Genomic DNA, 16,371 nt, shown 5'->3' on the forward strand with positions numbered 1-16,371 from the left:
CTTTATGTAATGTTGGCTGCATTTCAGATAGTTGTGTGCTACGTTGTTCCAGACCACAGCAAACATTACCAAGCTTGCCAAAGATTGTAATAAATTTGGACATAGTCTGGACTGTATATAAATGCTTATTTTGAAAATGTAATTTTGTTTACAGATTATATGCAATCTGCTGTTGAGAAGCCAGTAATTTCCAGGAGTTATCTCACCTTCTGAGTAGCCTCTGATTTACTAATGGTTTCTAATGTTGTAAAAATGTGTGGAATAAATATTAAATCTCAACATTTCTGTCAACAAAGATTTGCTTCAGCCTGCGACACATAGTCATTTTGATAGTAGGCTAATATAGACACTTACATCATGTGTTGCCTTCATTATAACACGTATATACGGCTTTTCATTTTTTGCGGCTCTAGACAGATTCGTTTTTTTGTATTTTTGGTCCAATATGGCTCTTTTAACGTTTTGGGTTGCCGACCCCTGGTCTAGCTGGACGCGGTGCAGTCCGAGGTGAAGGAAAGCAACGAGGCGCTGCGCATGGCCCAGAGCGAGCTGAGCGAGAGGCGGCGTTTCCTGCAGGCTCTGGAGGTGGAGCTCGACAGCCTTCGCAAGCAGGTAGGTTGATGCCTCGTCATTAAACAGCAGAGGGGGGTAGCAACATGCTACATGTACTCCGTTACATACCACCTACTCAGTGGCCTAGTGGTTAGAGTGTCGACCCTGAGATCGGTAGGTTGTGAGTTCAAACCCCGGCCGAGTCATTCCAAAGACTATAAAAATGGGACCCATTACCTCCCTGCTTGGCACTCAGCATCAAGGGTTTGAAATTGGGGGTTAAATGATTCCCGGGCGCGGCCACCGCTGCCGCCCATTGCTCCCCTCACCTCCCAGGGGGTGATCAAGGGTGATGGGTCAAATGCAGAGAATAATTTCGCCACACCTAGTGTGTGTGTGACAATCATTGGTACTTTAATTTACTTAAGTAACTTTTTGGATAAATTGTACAAACCCCGTTTCCATATGAGTTGGGAAATTGTGTTAGATGTAAATATAAACGGAATACAATGATTTGCAAATCATTTTCAACCCATATTCAGTTGAATATGCTACACAACATATTTGATGTTCAAACTGATAAACATTTTTTTTTTTGCAAATAATCATTAACTTTAGAATTTGATGCCAGCAACACGTGACAAAGAAGTTGGGAAAGGTGGCAATAAATACTGATAAAGTTGAGGAATGCTCATCAAACACTTATTTGGAACATCCCACAGGTGAACTGGCAAATTGGGAACAGGTGGGTGCCATGATTGGGTATAAAAGTAGATTCCATGAAATGCTCAGTCATTCACAAACAAGGATTGGGCGAGGGTCACCACTTTGTCAACAAATGCCTGAGCAAATTGTTGAACAGTTTAAGAACAACCTTTCTCAACCAGCTATTGCAAGGAATTTAGGGATTTCACCATCTACGCTCCGTAATATCATCAAAGGGTTCAGAGAATCTGGAGAAATCACTGCACGTAAGCAGCTAAGCCCGTGACCTTCCATCCCTCAGGCTGTACTGCATCAACAAGCGACATCAGTGTGTAAAGGATATCACCACATGGGCTCAGGAACACTTCAGAAACCCACTGTCAGTAACTACAGTTGGTCGCTACATCTGTAAGTGCAAGTTAAAACTCTCCTATGCAAGGCGAAAACCGTTTATCAACAACACCCAGAAACGCCGTCGGCTTCGCTGGTTCTGAGCTCATCTAAGATGGACTGATACAAAGTGGAAAAGTGTTCTGTGGTCTGACGAGTCCACATTTCAAATTGTTTTTGGAAACTGTGGACGTCGTGTCCTCCGGACCAAAGAGGAAAAGAACCATCCGGATAGTTATAGGCGCAAAGTTGAAAAGACAGCATCTGTGATGGTATGGGGGTGTATTAGTGCCCAAAACATGGGTAACTTACACGTCTGTGAAGGCACCATTAATGCTGAAAGGTACATACAGGTTTTGGAGCAACATATGTTGCCATCCAAGCAACGTTACCATGGACGCCCCTGCTTATTTCAGCAAGACAATGCCAAGCCACGTGTTACATCAATGTGGCTTCATAGTAAAAGAGTGCAGGTACTAGACTGGCCTGCCTGTAGTCCAGACCTGTCTCCCATTGAAAATGTGTGGCGCATTATGAAGCCTAAAATAGCACAACGGAGACCCCCGGACTGTTGAACAACTTAAGCTGTACATCAAGCAAGAATGGGAAAGAATTCCACTTCAAAAATGTGTCTCCTCAGTTCCCAAACGTTTACTGAGTGTTGTTAAAAGGAAAGGCCATGTAACACAGTGGTGAACATGCCCTTTCCCAACTACTTTGGCACGTGTTGCAGCCATGAAATTCCAAGTTCATTATTATTTGCAAAGAAAAAAATCAAGTTCATAAGTTTGAACATCAAATATCTTGTCTTTGTAGTGCATTCAATTGAATATGGGTTGAAAATGATTTGCAAATCATTGTATTCCGTTTCTATTTACATCTAACACAATTTTCCAACTCATATGGAAACGGGGTTTGTATTTGCTGTAGACTTTTTGTACGGCGTTATAGCGGAGAGTGAATTCAGCTGTGTCTTTCTGCCGCGTTACAATCAATCATTGTGACGAGACACGAGGTTGTAAAGGCGTACGATGACAAAGAGTATCGTGGCGCTCAGTGGAGACGCTCAGAGTTCAATAAATGTTTGCTCAGCGCACACACATGAGTCACAAAGATGATATTGTTGTGTTGCTAGAGTAGTGAGAGCTTTACAAGTGAAAGTCTTGCAGGTGAACATATTGAACACATGATGGACAATTTTAAAAAAGAACGTGAAAAATGACTAACTTTGAAGTACCAATTCGAAAGAAAGAAAGTATATTTGGTTTTGAGAATGTAGCTATAGCTATTTTTAATCTGTTAGTGTTTTTAAATTCCCCTTGTATACAATTGGACAATTAATTTTTATGACTCCTTTAACGCAATTATTCCCTAAACTAATCTAAATGGAAATTAGTTGGATGCTGAATTTGGTGTTCCAATTGTTGAATAATATAAAGTGCACACTGTCCATAAACTAATATATTTTAAAAATTGCCTTATTAATAATCCTAATCATATATATATTGATAACAATAATGATAATCCTAATAATAATAGTAATAATAATAATAATATTGGCAATATTAGTATTATTGTTACTAGGGCTGCAACAACTAATCGATTAAATCAATTAAAATCGATTATAAAAATAGTTGGCGATTAATTTAGTCGGATCTATGCTATGCGCATGCGCAGAGGCTACTTTTTTATTTTTTTATAAACCTTTATTTATAAACTGCAACATTTACAAACAGCTGAGAAACAAAAATCAAAATAAGTATGGTGCCAGTATGCTGGTTTTTTTCAATAAAATACTGGAAAGGATAGAAATGTAGTTTGTCTCTTTTATCCGATTAGTAATCGATCAATCGAAGTAATAATCGACAGATTAATCGATTATCAAATTAGTTGTTAGTTGCAGGCCTAATTGTTACACAACAATAACATAATAATGATTGAAATAATAATAACAATAATAATATTATAATTTTTATTATTATTAATAATAACAATAATTTTGAACAGAATACACTAATACAAATTTAAACTGTTTTGTACATACAGCTTTACAAAAATGATAATTCTTTGCACTATTAATTTATTACTGCACTGAATAAAAGGACAACAAAACTTACAAATTCAGGCTCATTCCAACAATGAAAAAACAATAAAAATGAATATATTAACCAACAGATTTCTTAAGTATAGCAAAAACAATTTTACAGGGATTAAAAAATATATCTTAGATATTCACCTAACCAGGAAAAAAATTGATTTTAAAGAAGTATTTCTACTTTTAAGGATCATTGTATGAATCGTCACCTACTGTATACCTTACCCCCAATTGAAAAAAAAAAAATCGTATGTATATATATATATATATATATATATATATATATATATATATATATATATATATATATATATATATATATATATATATATATATATATATATATATATATATATATATATATATATATATATATATATATATATATATATATATATATATATATATATATATATTCATAAAGATACATGTGTATATATGTGTTTTAATATGTATAAATGTAAAAGTATATATATATATACTATATATACTGTAAATAATTATAAAATACACATACACATATATACAGTATATATATGTTTGTGTGATATCTTAGCTACAGTTTTGTATATATGTTTGAACAATAATACAATTATTGTTTGATTATTTTTTTAACTGTAAATAATTACAAAATACACATACACATATATACATACATACAGTATATATATATATATATATATATATATATATATATATATATATATATATATATATATATATATATATATATATATATATATATATATATATATATATATATATATATATATATATATATATATATATATATATTGTTGCGTTGACCAGCTCTTCCTCCCAGGGATTTTAAGCTGCTGGTCACTCCCAAATACTTAAATGGCACATAAGCTGAAGTTTAAATTCATCTCCAGGCAGTAGTTGGTATCTTGTGGTTTATTCTCAAAGCTTTGAAGACAAACGTGAGACCAAATCCAGTACAGAAGCGTTTCCTAGCCCAGCCTAGATCGATCTCCCAAAACCCTGGAAGTCCTGTGTTCTTCCCTCTGTCCCTCGCTCCCACCCTCATTGTTTAGACTACTTCCTGAGTTATCTCTACTCTCTGCATTCCACTGCTAGAAGGCCGACACACATTACTATGAGAGAGAAAGAAGGAAGAATACTAGCTATTTTGTAATACGACCACGAAACTAAAGAAGTAACACTTAAATATGAATATATGTAATTATCCACTTCCGTCAATATATATATATATATATATATATATGTATATATATATATATATATATATATATATATATATATATATATATATATATATATATATATATATACACATATATATATATATATATATATATATATATATATATATATATATATATATATATATATATATATATATGTATACATTATATATATATAATGTATATATGTGTGTATATATATATATACACATATATACATTATATATATATAATGTATATATGTGTATATATATATATATATATACACATATATACATTATATATATATATATATATATATATATATATATATATATATATATATATATATATATATATATATATATATATATATATATATATATATATACACACATATATATACATTATATATATACTGTATGTACGTACAGTATATATGTGTATGTGAATTTTATAATTATTTACGGTTAAAAAAATAATCAAACAATAATTGTATTATTGTTAAAACATATATACAAACGCCACACAAATTCCGATCAATGACTCACTATCACCCCCTCAGGTGCAAAGCGGTATTACAAAAGTATGCGACTAGTTTGTTACGACATGGGTGAGTACCTGAACGTCGTAATTGTCCTGCCTGCACTGTGGTGTTCCCAGGTCGCCGTGCTGGAGGGCAACCTGGCGGAGACGGGCCACAAGTACTCGCTGGAGATGGAGCGCCTGCAGGCCACGCTGAGCCAGCTGGAGGACGAGCTCTCCCAGCTACGTCTGGACATGCAGCGCAACAAGACCGACTACGAGCAGCTGCTGCGCATCAAGCAGAACCTGGAGATGGAGATCGCCACCTACAGGAGGCTGCTGGAAGGGGAGGAGATGTAAGGAGAGGACTTAACGTGAAGGTGGAGCTTTGCTGCTAACTCATGTTGCTTTCTTTCCACTCTGCAGGGTGAAAGAAATACCTCCACCTCCTAAAAGTAAGTCACTACTTACACTTTAAATTATTATCAATACAATTTGGTAACATTGTATAAAGACTTAATGAGCTGACCTAATTAATTTGCCGAATAGTTGTTGTTGTTTACCTTTATCAATGATTTGGCGTGCATGAGAAAGTGGAAAAGTGGTTACTCGGTCAATTATGTTGCACAACACAGCGGCAACAGAACCAGCGGTGTAATAGTGGCAAGGAACAAACTGCTGAGCCAGCGTTAATAACGCTGATGAGTTCTTCGTAAACAATAGTGCACTTTGAAAGGGTGACAAGCGTGACCTGCGTACTAACAGCCGAGTAGCAACATTTTATAAGTGCATGCAGAGCTCCATAAAGCTGCTGTCAAATAATGCTTGGATAGTGAATTATATTGCAAAAAGTAAAAACAGTGTAAAAAAATGTATTCATCAAACTCGTATATTATTATAGCCATAGACATCTTATAAGTAGACGCAGCATTGAGCGCTACTGCCTACTGCCGCTGACCAGACGCGGGGCCGCCATCTTGGAGTGGTGATCCGCTCCACTCAGTGCAATTCATTTGGCAGGAGCAATGAACTGTGAGCGCCAAAAGGGACAAGCGGTAGAAAATGGATGGATGGATGGATGGTGTTTTCCTGTGTGTAGTGTTTTATTTCTTGTCTTGCACTCCTATTTTGTTGCTGATTGTCATGTCATGTACGGATATACTTTGTGGATGCCGTCTGCTGCTCCACACGCTGTAAGTCTTTGCTGTCGTCCAGCATTCTGTTTTTGTTTACTTTGCAGCCAGTTCAGTTTTAGTTTGGTTTTGCATAGCCATCCCTAAGCTTCAATGCCTTTTCTTAGTGGCACTCGCCTTTTGTTTATTTTATGTTTAAGCATTAGACACCTTTTTACCTGCCCGCTTCCTCCCGCTGTCGTCTGCATATTGTGATCACGACACATGTTCCCGACATCTACAAGGCAATTAGCTACCTGCTGCCACCTACTGATACGGAAGAGTATTACACGGTTACTCTGCCGCGCTCTAGACGGCACAGACACTCTACAACGGCACATTATTTGCGGATTATAATTACTGGTTTGCAAAAAATTGTTTTAACCCAATTAGGTGAAATGACATCATCTCCCACGGCACACCAGACGGCACACTAGTGTGGTTGAAAAACACTGTATTAAAGGCCTACTGAAAGCCACTACTACCGATCACGCAGTCTGATAGTTTATACATCAATGATGAAATCTTAACATTGCAACACATGCCAATACGGCCGGGTTAACTTATAAAGTGCAATTTTAAATTTCCCGCGAAACTTCCGGCTGAAAACGTCTATATATGATGACGTATACGTGTGATGTCAATGGTTGAAACGGAAGTATTCGGACACATTGTATCACAATACAAACAGCTCTGTTTTCATCGCAAAATTCCACAGTATTCTGGACATCTGTGTTGGTGAATCTTTTGCAATTTGTTTAATGAACAATGGAGACTGCAAAGAAGAAAGCTGTAGGTGGGATCGGTGTATTAGCGGCTGGCTGCAGCAACACAACCAGGAGGACTTTGAGTTGGATAGCAGATGCGCTATCCGACGCTAGCCGCCGACCGCATCGATGATCGGGTGAAGTCCTTCGTCGCGCCGTCGATCGCTGGAACGCAGGTGAGCACGGGTGTTGATGAGCAGATGAGGGCTGGCGTAGGTGGAGCGCTAATGTTTTTATCATAGCTCTGACGAGGTCCCGTAGCTAAGTTAGCTTCAATGGCGTCGTTAGCAACAGCATTGCTAGGCTTCGACAGGTGGCACAGCATTAACCGTGTGGCTACAGGTCCAGTGTTTGGTTCGGTGTCTCCTGATAGTAGTATTGTTGATCTTCTGTCTATCCTTCCAGTCAGGGGCTTATTTATTTTGTTTCTATCTGCATTTAAGCACGATGCTATCACGTTAGCTCCGTAGCTAAAGTGCTTCACTGATGTATTGTCTTGGAGATAAAAGTCACTGTGAATGTCCATTTCGCGTTCTCGACTCTCATTTTCAAGAGGATATAGTATCCGAGGTGGTTTAAAATACAAATCTGTGATCCACAATAGAAAAAGGAGAAAGTGTGGAATCCAATGAGCCCTTTTACCTAAGTTGCGGTCAGAGCGAAAAAAGATACGTCCTGCACTGCACTCTAGTCCTTCACTCTCACGTTCCTCATCCATAAATCTTTCATCCTCGCTCAAATTAATGGGGTAATCGTCGCTTTCTCGGTCCGAATCGCTCTCGCTGCTGGTGTAAACAATGGGAAAATGTGAGGAGCCCTTCAACCTGCGACGTCACGCTACTTCCGGTACAGGCAAGGCTTTTTTTTTTATCAGCGACCAAAAGTTGCGAACTTTATCGTCGATGTTCTCTACTAAATCCTTTCAGCAAAAATATGGGAATATCGCGAAATGATCAAGTATGACACATAGAATGGATCTGCTATCCCCGTTTGAATAAAAAAAAGTCATTTCAGTAGGCCTTTAAGGAACAATTTCCCTTGAGGATCAATAAAGTTTGTCTAAGTCTAAGTCTATATAAGCTGGTTCATGGATGTTAGCAATAGATGGATTTGCAATGAAAATGTAGTTGCATACTTTCGGCGTAATCCTGCAAACCAACAACAATGCTCACAAAGCAGTTAATCTCTTTGTCTTTGGCCCCTCAGAAGACCCCGACGTGCGTACCAGGAAGATCGTCAAGGTGGTCACGCAGACCATGATCAACGGCAAAGTGGTGGACGAGTCCAGCGAAGTGGAGCAGATTGAGGAGCGCAAAAAATGAGTCCCGCCATCAAGCAAACGTGGAGCCGGCAACAACCCTCCAACCCACAAAAAAGTGCCTTCTTGTCAAGGAAAACCTTCTTGTGTGATGTTTTCAATGCCAATAAACATCCTGACCTGCTTGCATTGCAGTTAAAACAAATGTACCTGGTACTACTACTACTACTACTACTACTACTACTACTAGTTAAGATTTACAAGCATTTTCTTCTTTAATTTGTGAAGCATCTACTCTAAAATTGTCATTTAATATGCAAAACAAAGTATTTAAAATTAGGTAAAGGATTTTAATAAATATTTAATTGTACTAATATAAAAACTCATGTTGTATTCAAATATTAAAAATATTACACACCCCTAAATGGCCTTGTTGTTGTACTTTTATTTTATGTTTTGCCCTGACTGATACTAAAAAGTAACAAAAAAAAACCTGATGCTTCTGCACCCAGTAGACAGAAACCAACACACACACACACACAGACACACACACACACACACACACACACACACACACACATACACACACACACAGAAGTATCAGATAACTGTTTGTGTCCGTCACGAGTGTCATGTTTCGATGACTTTGTGTGTCAGTTTCTGAGCAAAGTGCTCGAAACTAAAGAGACATAACAGTAGCACTGTGCGCAAAATAAACCAGTCATCATCACGATTCATCCATCCATCCATTTCCTACCGCTTGTCCCTTTCGGGGCCGCGGGTCAGCCGCATTCTTTTTGATGAAATAGTATGTCAGTTTTACATCACAATGTTAAGTTAAAGTGCCAATGATTGTCACACACACATTGCCTCGACTAAGACATCCCCATTTCCAAATAAAACACACTGACACCAACCATGAGTTAACATTCTTTCTGTTACCTAAGTGGGAACCAAGGAAAGTTCATTCTCACGCACACTATATGACGTCATGCAGGGTTTTGGACATATGTAAAATGGAGAAGATAACTGCCTTTATTAATTATAATTTGGAGAAATTTACTTCATACTGGGAAAATTGGGTCAACTATGTCACGCCCCATAAACTTGACTTTAGTTTTTCGAATTAGTGATTGTACTGCAAAAAAAAAAAAAAAAACGGATTACTCCCTATATGAGTTTTATGTATGTATATACAGTGTTTCCCATAAACTGCCAAGATACCTGTGGCGGTGGGGGCGTGGCTATGGGCGTGGTCACCATGACATCATCGAGTAATTTGCATAATTTACTACAATGATATGATTTTCTCTAAAAAGGCTAAAAAAATGTATACTTACTAATTAATAATAACAGTTTTGTTTTAAACGTCCATCCATCCATCCATCCATTTTACAATATAATTACAACACTTTATGTACACATTTATATACAGATTTGAACAATAAGTTATTCACTGAAATATATTTATTAATTGTGGTTCTTACAAAAAATATATCTTATAAAATATAACAGCTAAAATGTCTCTTAAAGCTCTGCCCCTTTAATTAGTGCATACTAAATCATTTAACTTTAGCCTACTACTACAACCATATTATTTACCAGCAACATAAAGTGAAACAGAGGCAGAGGTGTCCTGCCACAGTCAGTAACAATTAAACAGAAAACAGTAGTGGTCAAATACAAATAAGGCAACAAGAGAAGTATCCTACACTTCTCTTTTGTAAAGTAAATCTGAACAGCCTATATGGGCATCTACATCAACTATATGATTTGACTGAGAAGCTGGACAGGACAAAAAAAATAAATTAAAAAAAATTATTTGTGGCGGATGTAATTCTTTCGTGGCGGGCCGCCACAAATAAATGAATGTGTGGGAAACACTGGTATATGTATATATATATATATATATATATATATATATATATATATATATATATATATATATATATATATATATATATATATATATATATATATATATATATATATATATATATATATATATATATATATATATATATATATATATATATATATATATATATATATATATATATATATATATATATATATATATATATGTATCTGTTTATATTTTATTTTATTTCTGATTATTATTATTAATAATAATGCAGCATCGCGTGGACATCGGGGGCGGTACCTCTGGATTGGCAGACCGGGGTGGTGGTTCCTCTCTTTAAGAAGGGGAACCGGAGGGTGTGTTCTAACTATCGTGGGATCACACTCCTCAGCCTTCCCGGTAAGGTCTATTCAGGTGTACTGGAGAGGAGGCTACGCCGGATAGTCGAACCTCGGATTCAGGAGGAACAGTGCGGTTTTCGTCCTGGTCGTGGAACTGTGGACCAGCTCTATACTCTCGGCAGGGTCCTTGAGGGTGCATGGGAGTTTGCCCAACCAGTCTACATGTGTTTTGTGGACTTGGAGAAGGCATTCGACCGTGTCCCTCGGGAAGTCCTGTGGGGAGTGCTCAGAGAGTATGGGGTATCGGACTGTCTGATTGTGGCGGTCCGCTCCCTGTATGATCAGTGCCATAGTTTGGTCCGCATTGCCGGCAGTAAGTCGGACACGTTTCCAGTGAGGGTTGGACTCCGCCAAGTGCTGCCCTTTGTCACCCATTCTGTTCATAACTTTTATGGACAGAATTTCTAGGCGCAGTCAAGGCGTTGAGGGGATCTGGCTTGGTGGCTGCAGGATTAGGTCTCTGCTTTTTGCAGATGATGTGGTCCTGATGGCTTCATCTGGCCAGGATCTTCAGCTCTCGCTGGATCGGTTCGCAGCCGAGTGTGAAGCGACTGGGATGAGAATCAGCACCTCCAAGTCCGAATCCATGGTTCTCGCCCGGAAAAGGGGGGGAGTGCCATCTCCGGGTTGCAGAGGAGACCCTGCCCCAAGTGGAGGAGTTCAAGTACCTCGGAGTCTTGTTCACGAGTGAGGGAAGAGTGGATCGTGAGATCGACAGGCGGATCGGTGCGGCGTCTTCAGTAATGCGGACGCTGTATCGATCCGTTGTGGTGAAGAAGGAGCTGAGCCGGAAGGCAAAGCTCTCAATTTACCGGTCGATCTACGTTTCCATCCTCACCTATGGTCATGAGCTTTGGGTTATGACCGAAAGGACAAGATCACGGGTACAAGCGGCCGAAATGAGTTTCCTCCACCGGGTGGCGGGGCTCTCCCTTAGAGATAGGGTGAGAAGCTCTGCCATTCGGGGGGAGTTCAAAGTAAAGCCGCTGCTCCTCCACATGGAGAGGAGCCAGATGAGGTGGTTCGGGCATCTGGTCAGGATGCCACCCGAACGCCTCCCTAAGGAGGTGTTTAGGGCACGTCCGACCGGTAGGAGGCCACGGGGAAGACCCAAGACACGTTGGGAAGACTATGTCTTCCGGCTGGCCTGGGAACGCCTCGGGATCCCCCGGGAGCTGGACGAAGTGGCTGGGGAGAGGGAAGTCTGGGCTTCCCTGCTTAAGCTGCTGCCCCCGCGACCCGACCTCGGATAAGCGGAAGAAGATGGATGGATGGATGGATTATTATTATTATTAATGTACTACCCCGAAGGGAATAAATGGTAGAAAATGGATGGATGGATGGTATTATTTATTTATTTTTCTTTGTTTATTTAATCCATATATTTGTAGATATTACTTTGTTTTTGTTGTTGTTTCTTTCTTTTTGTAGGTGGTGGGGGTGGGTGTTATGGGTGGGATATAAACACAAATATTTTTACATTTAGGGCAGACAATGATGTATGTGAATATGATGTAATGGATAGGAATGTCTGATGCTGGATGTCAATAAAAAAATACTATGTCAGTTTTGCATCTCAATGTAAACAACACACACCTATTGCCTCGACTAAGACATCCCCATTTCCAAATAAAAACACTGACACCAACCATGAGTTAACATTCTTTCTGTCACCTAAATGGGAACCAAGGAAAGTTCATTCTAACGCACACTGTATGACGTCATGCAGGGTTTTGACGGCTCTATGTCGCCCCTCTGTGGCCATAATTAGTACTCGTTAACATTTCCAGTGAGTTTATCATTAACACGACTTGATTTGTACCATAAATTATGTAAACGAGGATGTCGTTATGGCTTGTACAGTCCTTTGAGACACTTGTGATTCAGGGCTGTATAAATAAACATTGATTGATTGATTGATAAACATTGTAGATTCATCAAGTGTACTTTTCTTTCCAAGACGTTGAATAGTGATATCAAATAAATAATAATGTATACTATGCTCACCTGGTTCTAGTAACAACTTGCGATAATAATTTAATTAATTGGATGTAAGTTCAATGTCTTTGTAGGAGATATTAATATGTTTGTTAACGCTTGTCGACATAAAAAAACAGACCGGAAAACGACAGCAAACTAGACGGGCGGGAACTATCTCATCTCTAATGAGCATTCGGCATCATTTGTTTTGTTTCCCCCTTGTAGGTAAAGTATTTATAATTTCGACTTTAAACCAACAAAAGTGACTCGTTTTGGTTTGTGGGTACGCTAATCTCTCAATAATATCTTGATTAGATTAAATGTTTTAATAAAAAAACGGAGTTATTTGATGACGTAAACAAAGCTTAGCTAGCTTGTTAGTTAGCTGCTAGCATTGCTAGCACGCTAGCAAGTCTTTAAAATGAATATACTTCTATAAATGGAAAAAAAAGTGTGGTTATGTTGCCGACAGGCGTGAGAAAACATCTCTTAATGTCAACCATCATGTTCCCGTCAATCCGCTATAAAGCTCTGGACTATGACTTTGAGGTAGGTTTGTGAATACATGAAGTAATAATATTCAAAAAGGGACAAGCGGGAGAAAATTGGATGGATGGATAATAAACAGGCATACAATGTGTTCAAACTCACTTGCAGGCCAGCAGCAGGCTGAAGGTGATGATGGACGTGTTGGCTTTACCGACACCTTACATCACAGGCAGCCATCACCTGTACCCTCACAGTGGGGCCCTGGCAGGGGCCACCTACAGGCAGCCGTGGGTCAGAGGTATCTTGTTTTACTCCTCCTCTCAATAATGAATGGAATAACAAATCCTGAAATCCATGTTAGGAAACATCATCTCCACCTGTAGCAGTTCTGCGCTGGACGTCCTCCGAGGCACAAGACGAGAAAGAAACTCACCAGATAGGTGTGGCCCCTTACAAAGCTCCAATATGATCATATTTTTCAACAATGCAAATGGAAGTGTGCTGCAAAATCTATACTGGAATTTTAGACAGTTTAAACATACTTTGCGTTAGTCTAAATTGGAACACGCCATGTATATCAGCTGCAATATGGAGGTTCAATCAATCAATAAATCAATGTTTATTTATATAGCCCTGAATCACAAGTGTCTCAAAGGGCTGCACAAGCCACAACGACATCCTCGGTTCAGATCCCACATCAGGGCAAGGAAAAAATCAACCCAGTGGGATGATAATGAGAGACCTTGGAGAGGACCGCAGATGTGGGTGACCCCCTCCCCCAGGGCGACCGGTGCAATGGACGTCGAGTGGGTCTAGCATAATATTGTGAAAGTCCAATCCATAGTGGATCTTGTCACGAAGTGGACTATGGTGTGGTTTGTTTTCCCGGAATGCAAAGGAATTGGATCGGACATGGCGTGAAGGTAAAGACATCTTTATTACTATAAAAAGGTACAAACGAAAAGCCCGCACAAGGCAAGGCAAGGCAACTTTATTTGTATAGCGCTTTTCATACACAAGGCAGACTCAAAGTGCTTCACAGACAACAAAGTGAAATGAAAGAAAATAAAAGCAAAATTAAAATGCAGACAATAAAAATAAAAACAGTGCGGACGTTAAAAGATTAAAAGATTTAGCTGAAAGCTAAGGTGAACATAAAAGTCTTCAGTCTAGTTTTAAAAGTAGTCTGAGTTGGGGAATGTCTGACATCTTCAGGAAGTTTATTCCAGCTATTTGTTGCATAGTGACTGAATGATGCGCTCCCTTGATTTAAGTTTACTCTTGGAACCGCTAACAGATTGGTCTCAGAAGATCTTAGTGATCTGGAGGGCTTATATAGTGGGAGCATATCAGTAATATACTTGGGCCCTAGACCATGTAGTGATTTATATGTGAGCAGGAGGATTTTGAAATCAATTCTCTGATGTACAGGGAGCCAATGTAAGGATTTAAGAATTGGTGTAATGTGCTCACATTTTTTCGGTCTTTGTTAGAACTCTAGCAGCAGCGTTCTGAACAAGCTGTAGCTGCCTGACAGTTTTTTTGGGAAGACCTGCAAGGAGACCATTACAATAGTCTAGCCTACTGGTAATAAAGGCATGTACAAGTTTTTCAAAGTCTTGAGCTGACATGAGCCCTCTAAGTCTTTTTACATTTTTGAGGTGACAGTAGGCCGATTTTGTTACTGATTTGATGTGACTGTCGAAATGTAAATCAGAATCTAAAATAACCCCAAGATTTCTGGCTTTATTTGGCGGAGAACAAACTTGGCTAAGAGAACAAACTTGGCTAAGAAAACAAAAACTAGCACAAAGGCAGAACTATGGACATAAAAACGAAAACACTTACTGTGACCTGAAAAAACGAGCATGGAACAATGGCATGGAATACAAGCATGAGTAACAGGGGTAACAAGGGTAATCAAAAGAAAAAGAATTCAGCGTCATCAGCGCGAAGCCGGGCTGTGTGCCGCTTGCTTCCGCCCGAAGGGGGAGGAGCTTGTGGGAATGATGCGCCCTGCCGGCTCGGAGAAGACTTCCCTGACGTCCCTAGTCCTTGGCGACGTTTCCGGGACTGGAGCGACGCGCCGATCGGCACCAGCTTGCCTCCAGGCCCCCACATCCTCCCCCTGCGCTCCCTGGGGGAAAAGCGCAGCGCTTCCGCCTCCAAAGCGCGCAGGACCTCCCGCGCTCCCTCGTCCAACTTCTTTGCGGGAAAACTCTTTTCGGCTGGCGACATTCCGTCACGACGTGGACTGTGGGGGGTTTGTTTTCCCGAGATGCAAGAAAAGTTGGAGTGGACATGGCGTGAAGGGAGGGACATGATTTATTATAACACTAGCAAAAAGTACCAACAAAAGCCCCGGGTCCCGACTCTGGACAGCCAGCACTTCATCCATGGCCACCGAACCTGTGCCCCCCCCTCCACGAGGGAGAGGGGGGCAGAGGAGAAAAGAAAAGAAACGGCAGATCAACTGGTCTAAAAGGGGGTCTATTTAAAGGCTAGAGTATACAAATGAGTTTTAAGATGGGACTTAAATGCTTCTACTGAGGTAGCATCTCTAACTGTTACCGGGAGGCATTCCATAGTACTGAAGCCTGAATAGAAAACGCTCTAAAGCCCGCAGACTATTTTTGGGCTCTGGGAATCACTAATAAGCCGGAGTTCTTTGAACGCAGATTTCTTGCCGGGACATATGGTACAATACAATCAGCAAAATAGGATGGAGCTAGACCGTGTAGTATTTTATGCGTAAGTAGTAAAACCTTAAAGTCACATCTTAAGTGCACAGGAAGCCAGTGCAGGTGAGCCAGTATAGGCGTAATATGATCAAACTTACTTGTTCTTGTCCTTGTTAGGTTCATTTGTGTTTTTATTACAAAAGCTTTTTTTTTACACTGAATTTATGTTGCTGAATTATTTGCGTTCGAATTTTGTGAACTGAATTTTTTTGTACATCAAATTATGC

The 16,371-nt window shown here is 39.3% G+C and overlaps 2 protein-coding genes across 2 annotated transcripts in view; both read left to right on the forward strand.

Moving 5' to 3' along the window:
- The window catches only part of LOC133632566 (keratin, type I cytoskeletal 18-like), a 34,613-nt gene extending 25,534 nt beyond the window's left edge, over positions 1-9,079 (forward strand). Inside the window, exons 6-9 of the mRNA XM_062025038.1 lie at positions 487-612; positions 5,611-5,828; positions 5,899-5,927; positions 8,618-9,079. Of these exons, the coding sequence (XP_061881022.1) occupies positions 487-612; positions 5,611-5,828; positions 5,899-5,927; positions 8,618-8,733 (489 nt within the window). The 3' untranslated portion in view covers positions 8,734-9,079. The remainder of the gene's footprint in view (positions 1-486; positions 613-5,610; positions 5,829-5,898; positions 5,928-8,617) is intronic.
- A 3,984-nt stretch (positions 9,080-13,063) lies between these two features.
- The window catches only part of LOC133632567 (protein shortage in chiasmata 1 ortholog), a 40,635-nt gene continuing 37,327 nt past the window's right edge, over positions 13,064-16,371 (forward strand). The window contains exons 1-4 of the mRNA XM_062025039.1: positions 13,064-13,139; positions 13,387-13,463; positions 13,572-13,701; positions 13,765-13,843. Of these exons, the coding sequence (XP_061881023.1) occupies positions 13,100-13,139; positions 13,387-13,463; positions 13,572-13,701; positions 13,765-13,843 (326 nt within the window). The 5' untranslated portion in view covers positions 13,064-13,099. The remainder of the gene's footprint in view (positions 13,140-13,386; positions 13,464-13,571; positions 13,702-13,764; positions 13,844-16,371) is intronic.

Source organism: Entelurus aequoreus, linkage group LG17, assembly GCF_033978785.1.
Source record: "Entelurus aequoreus isolate RoL-2023_Sb linkage group LG17, RoL_Eaeq_v1.1, whole genome shotgun sequence".
NCBI lineage: Eukaryota > Metazoa > Chordata > Actinopteri > Syngnathiformes > Syngnathidae > Entelurus > Entelurus aequoreus.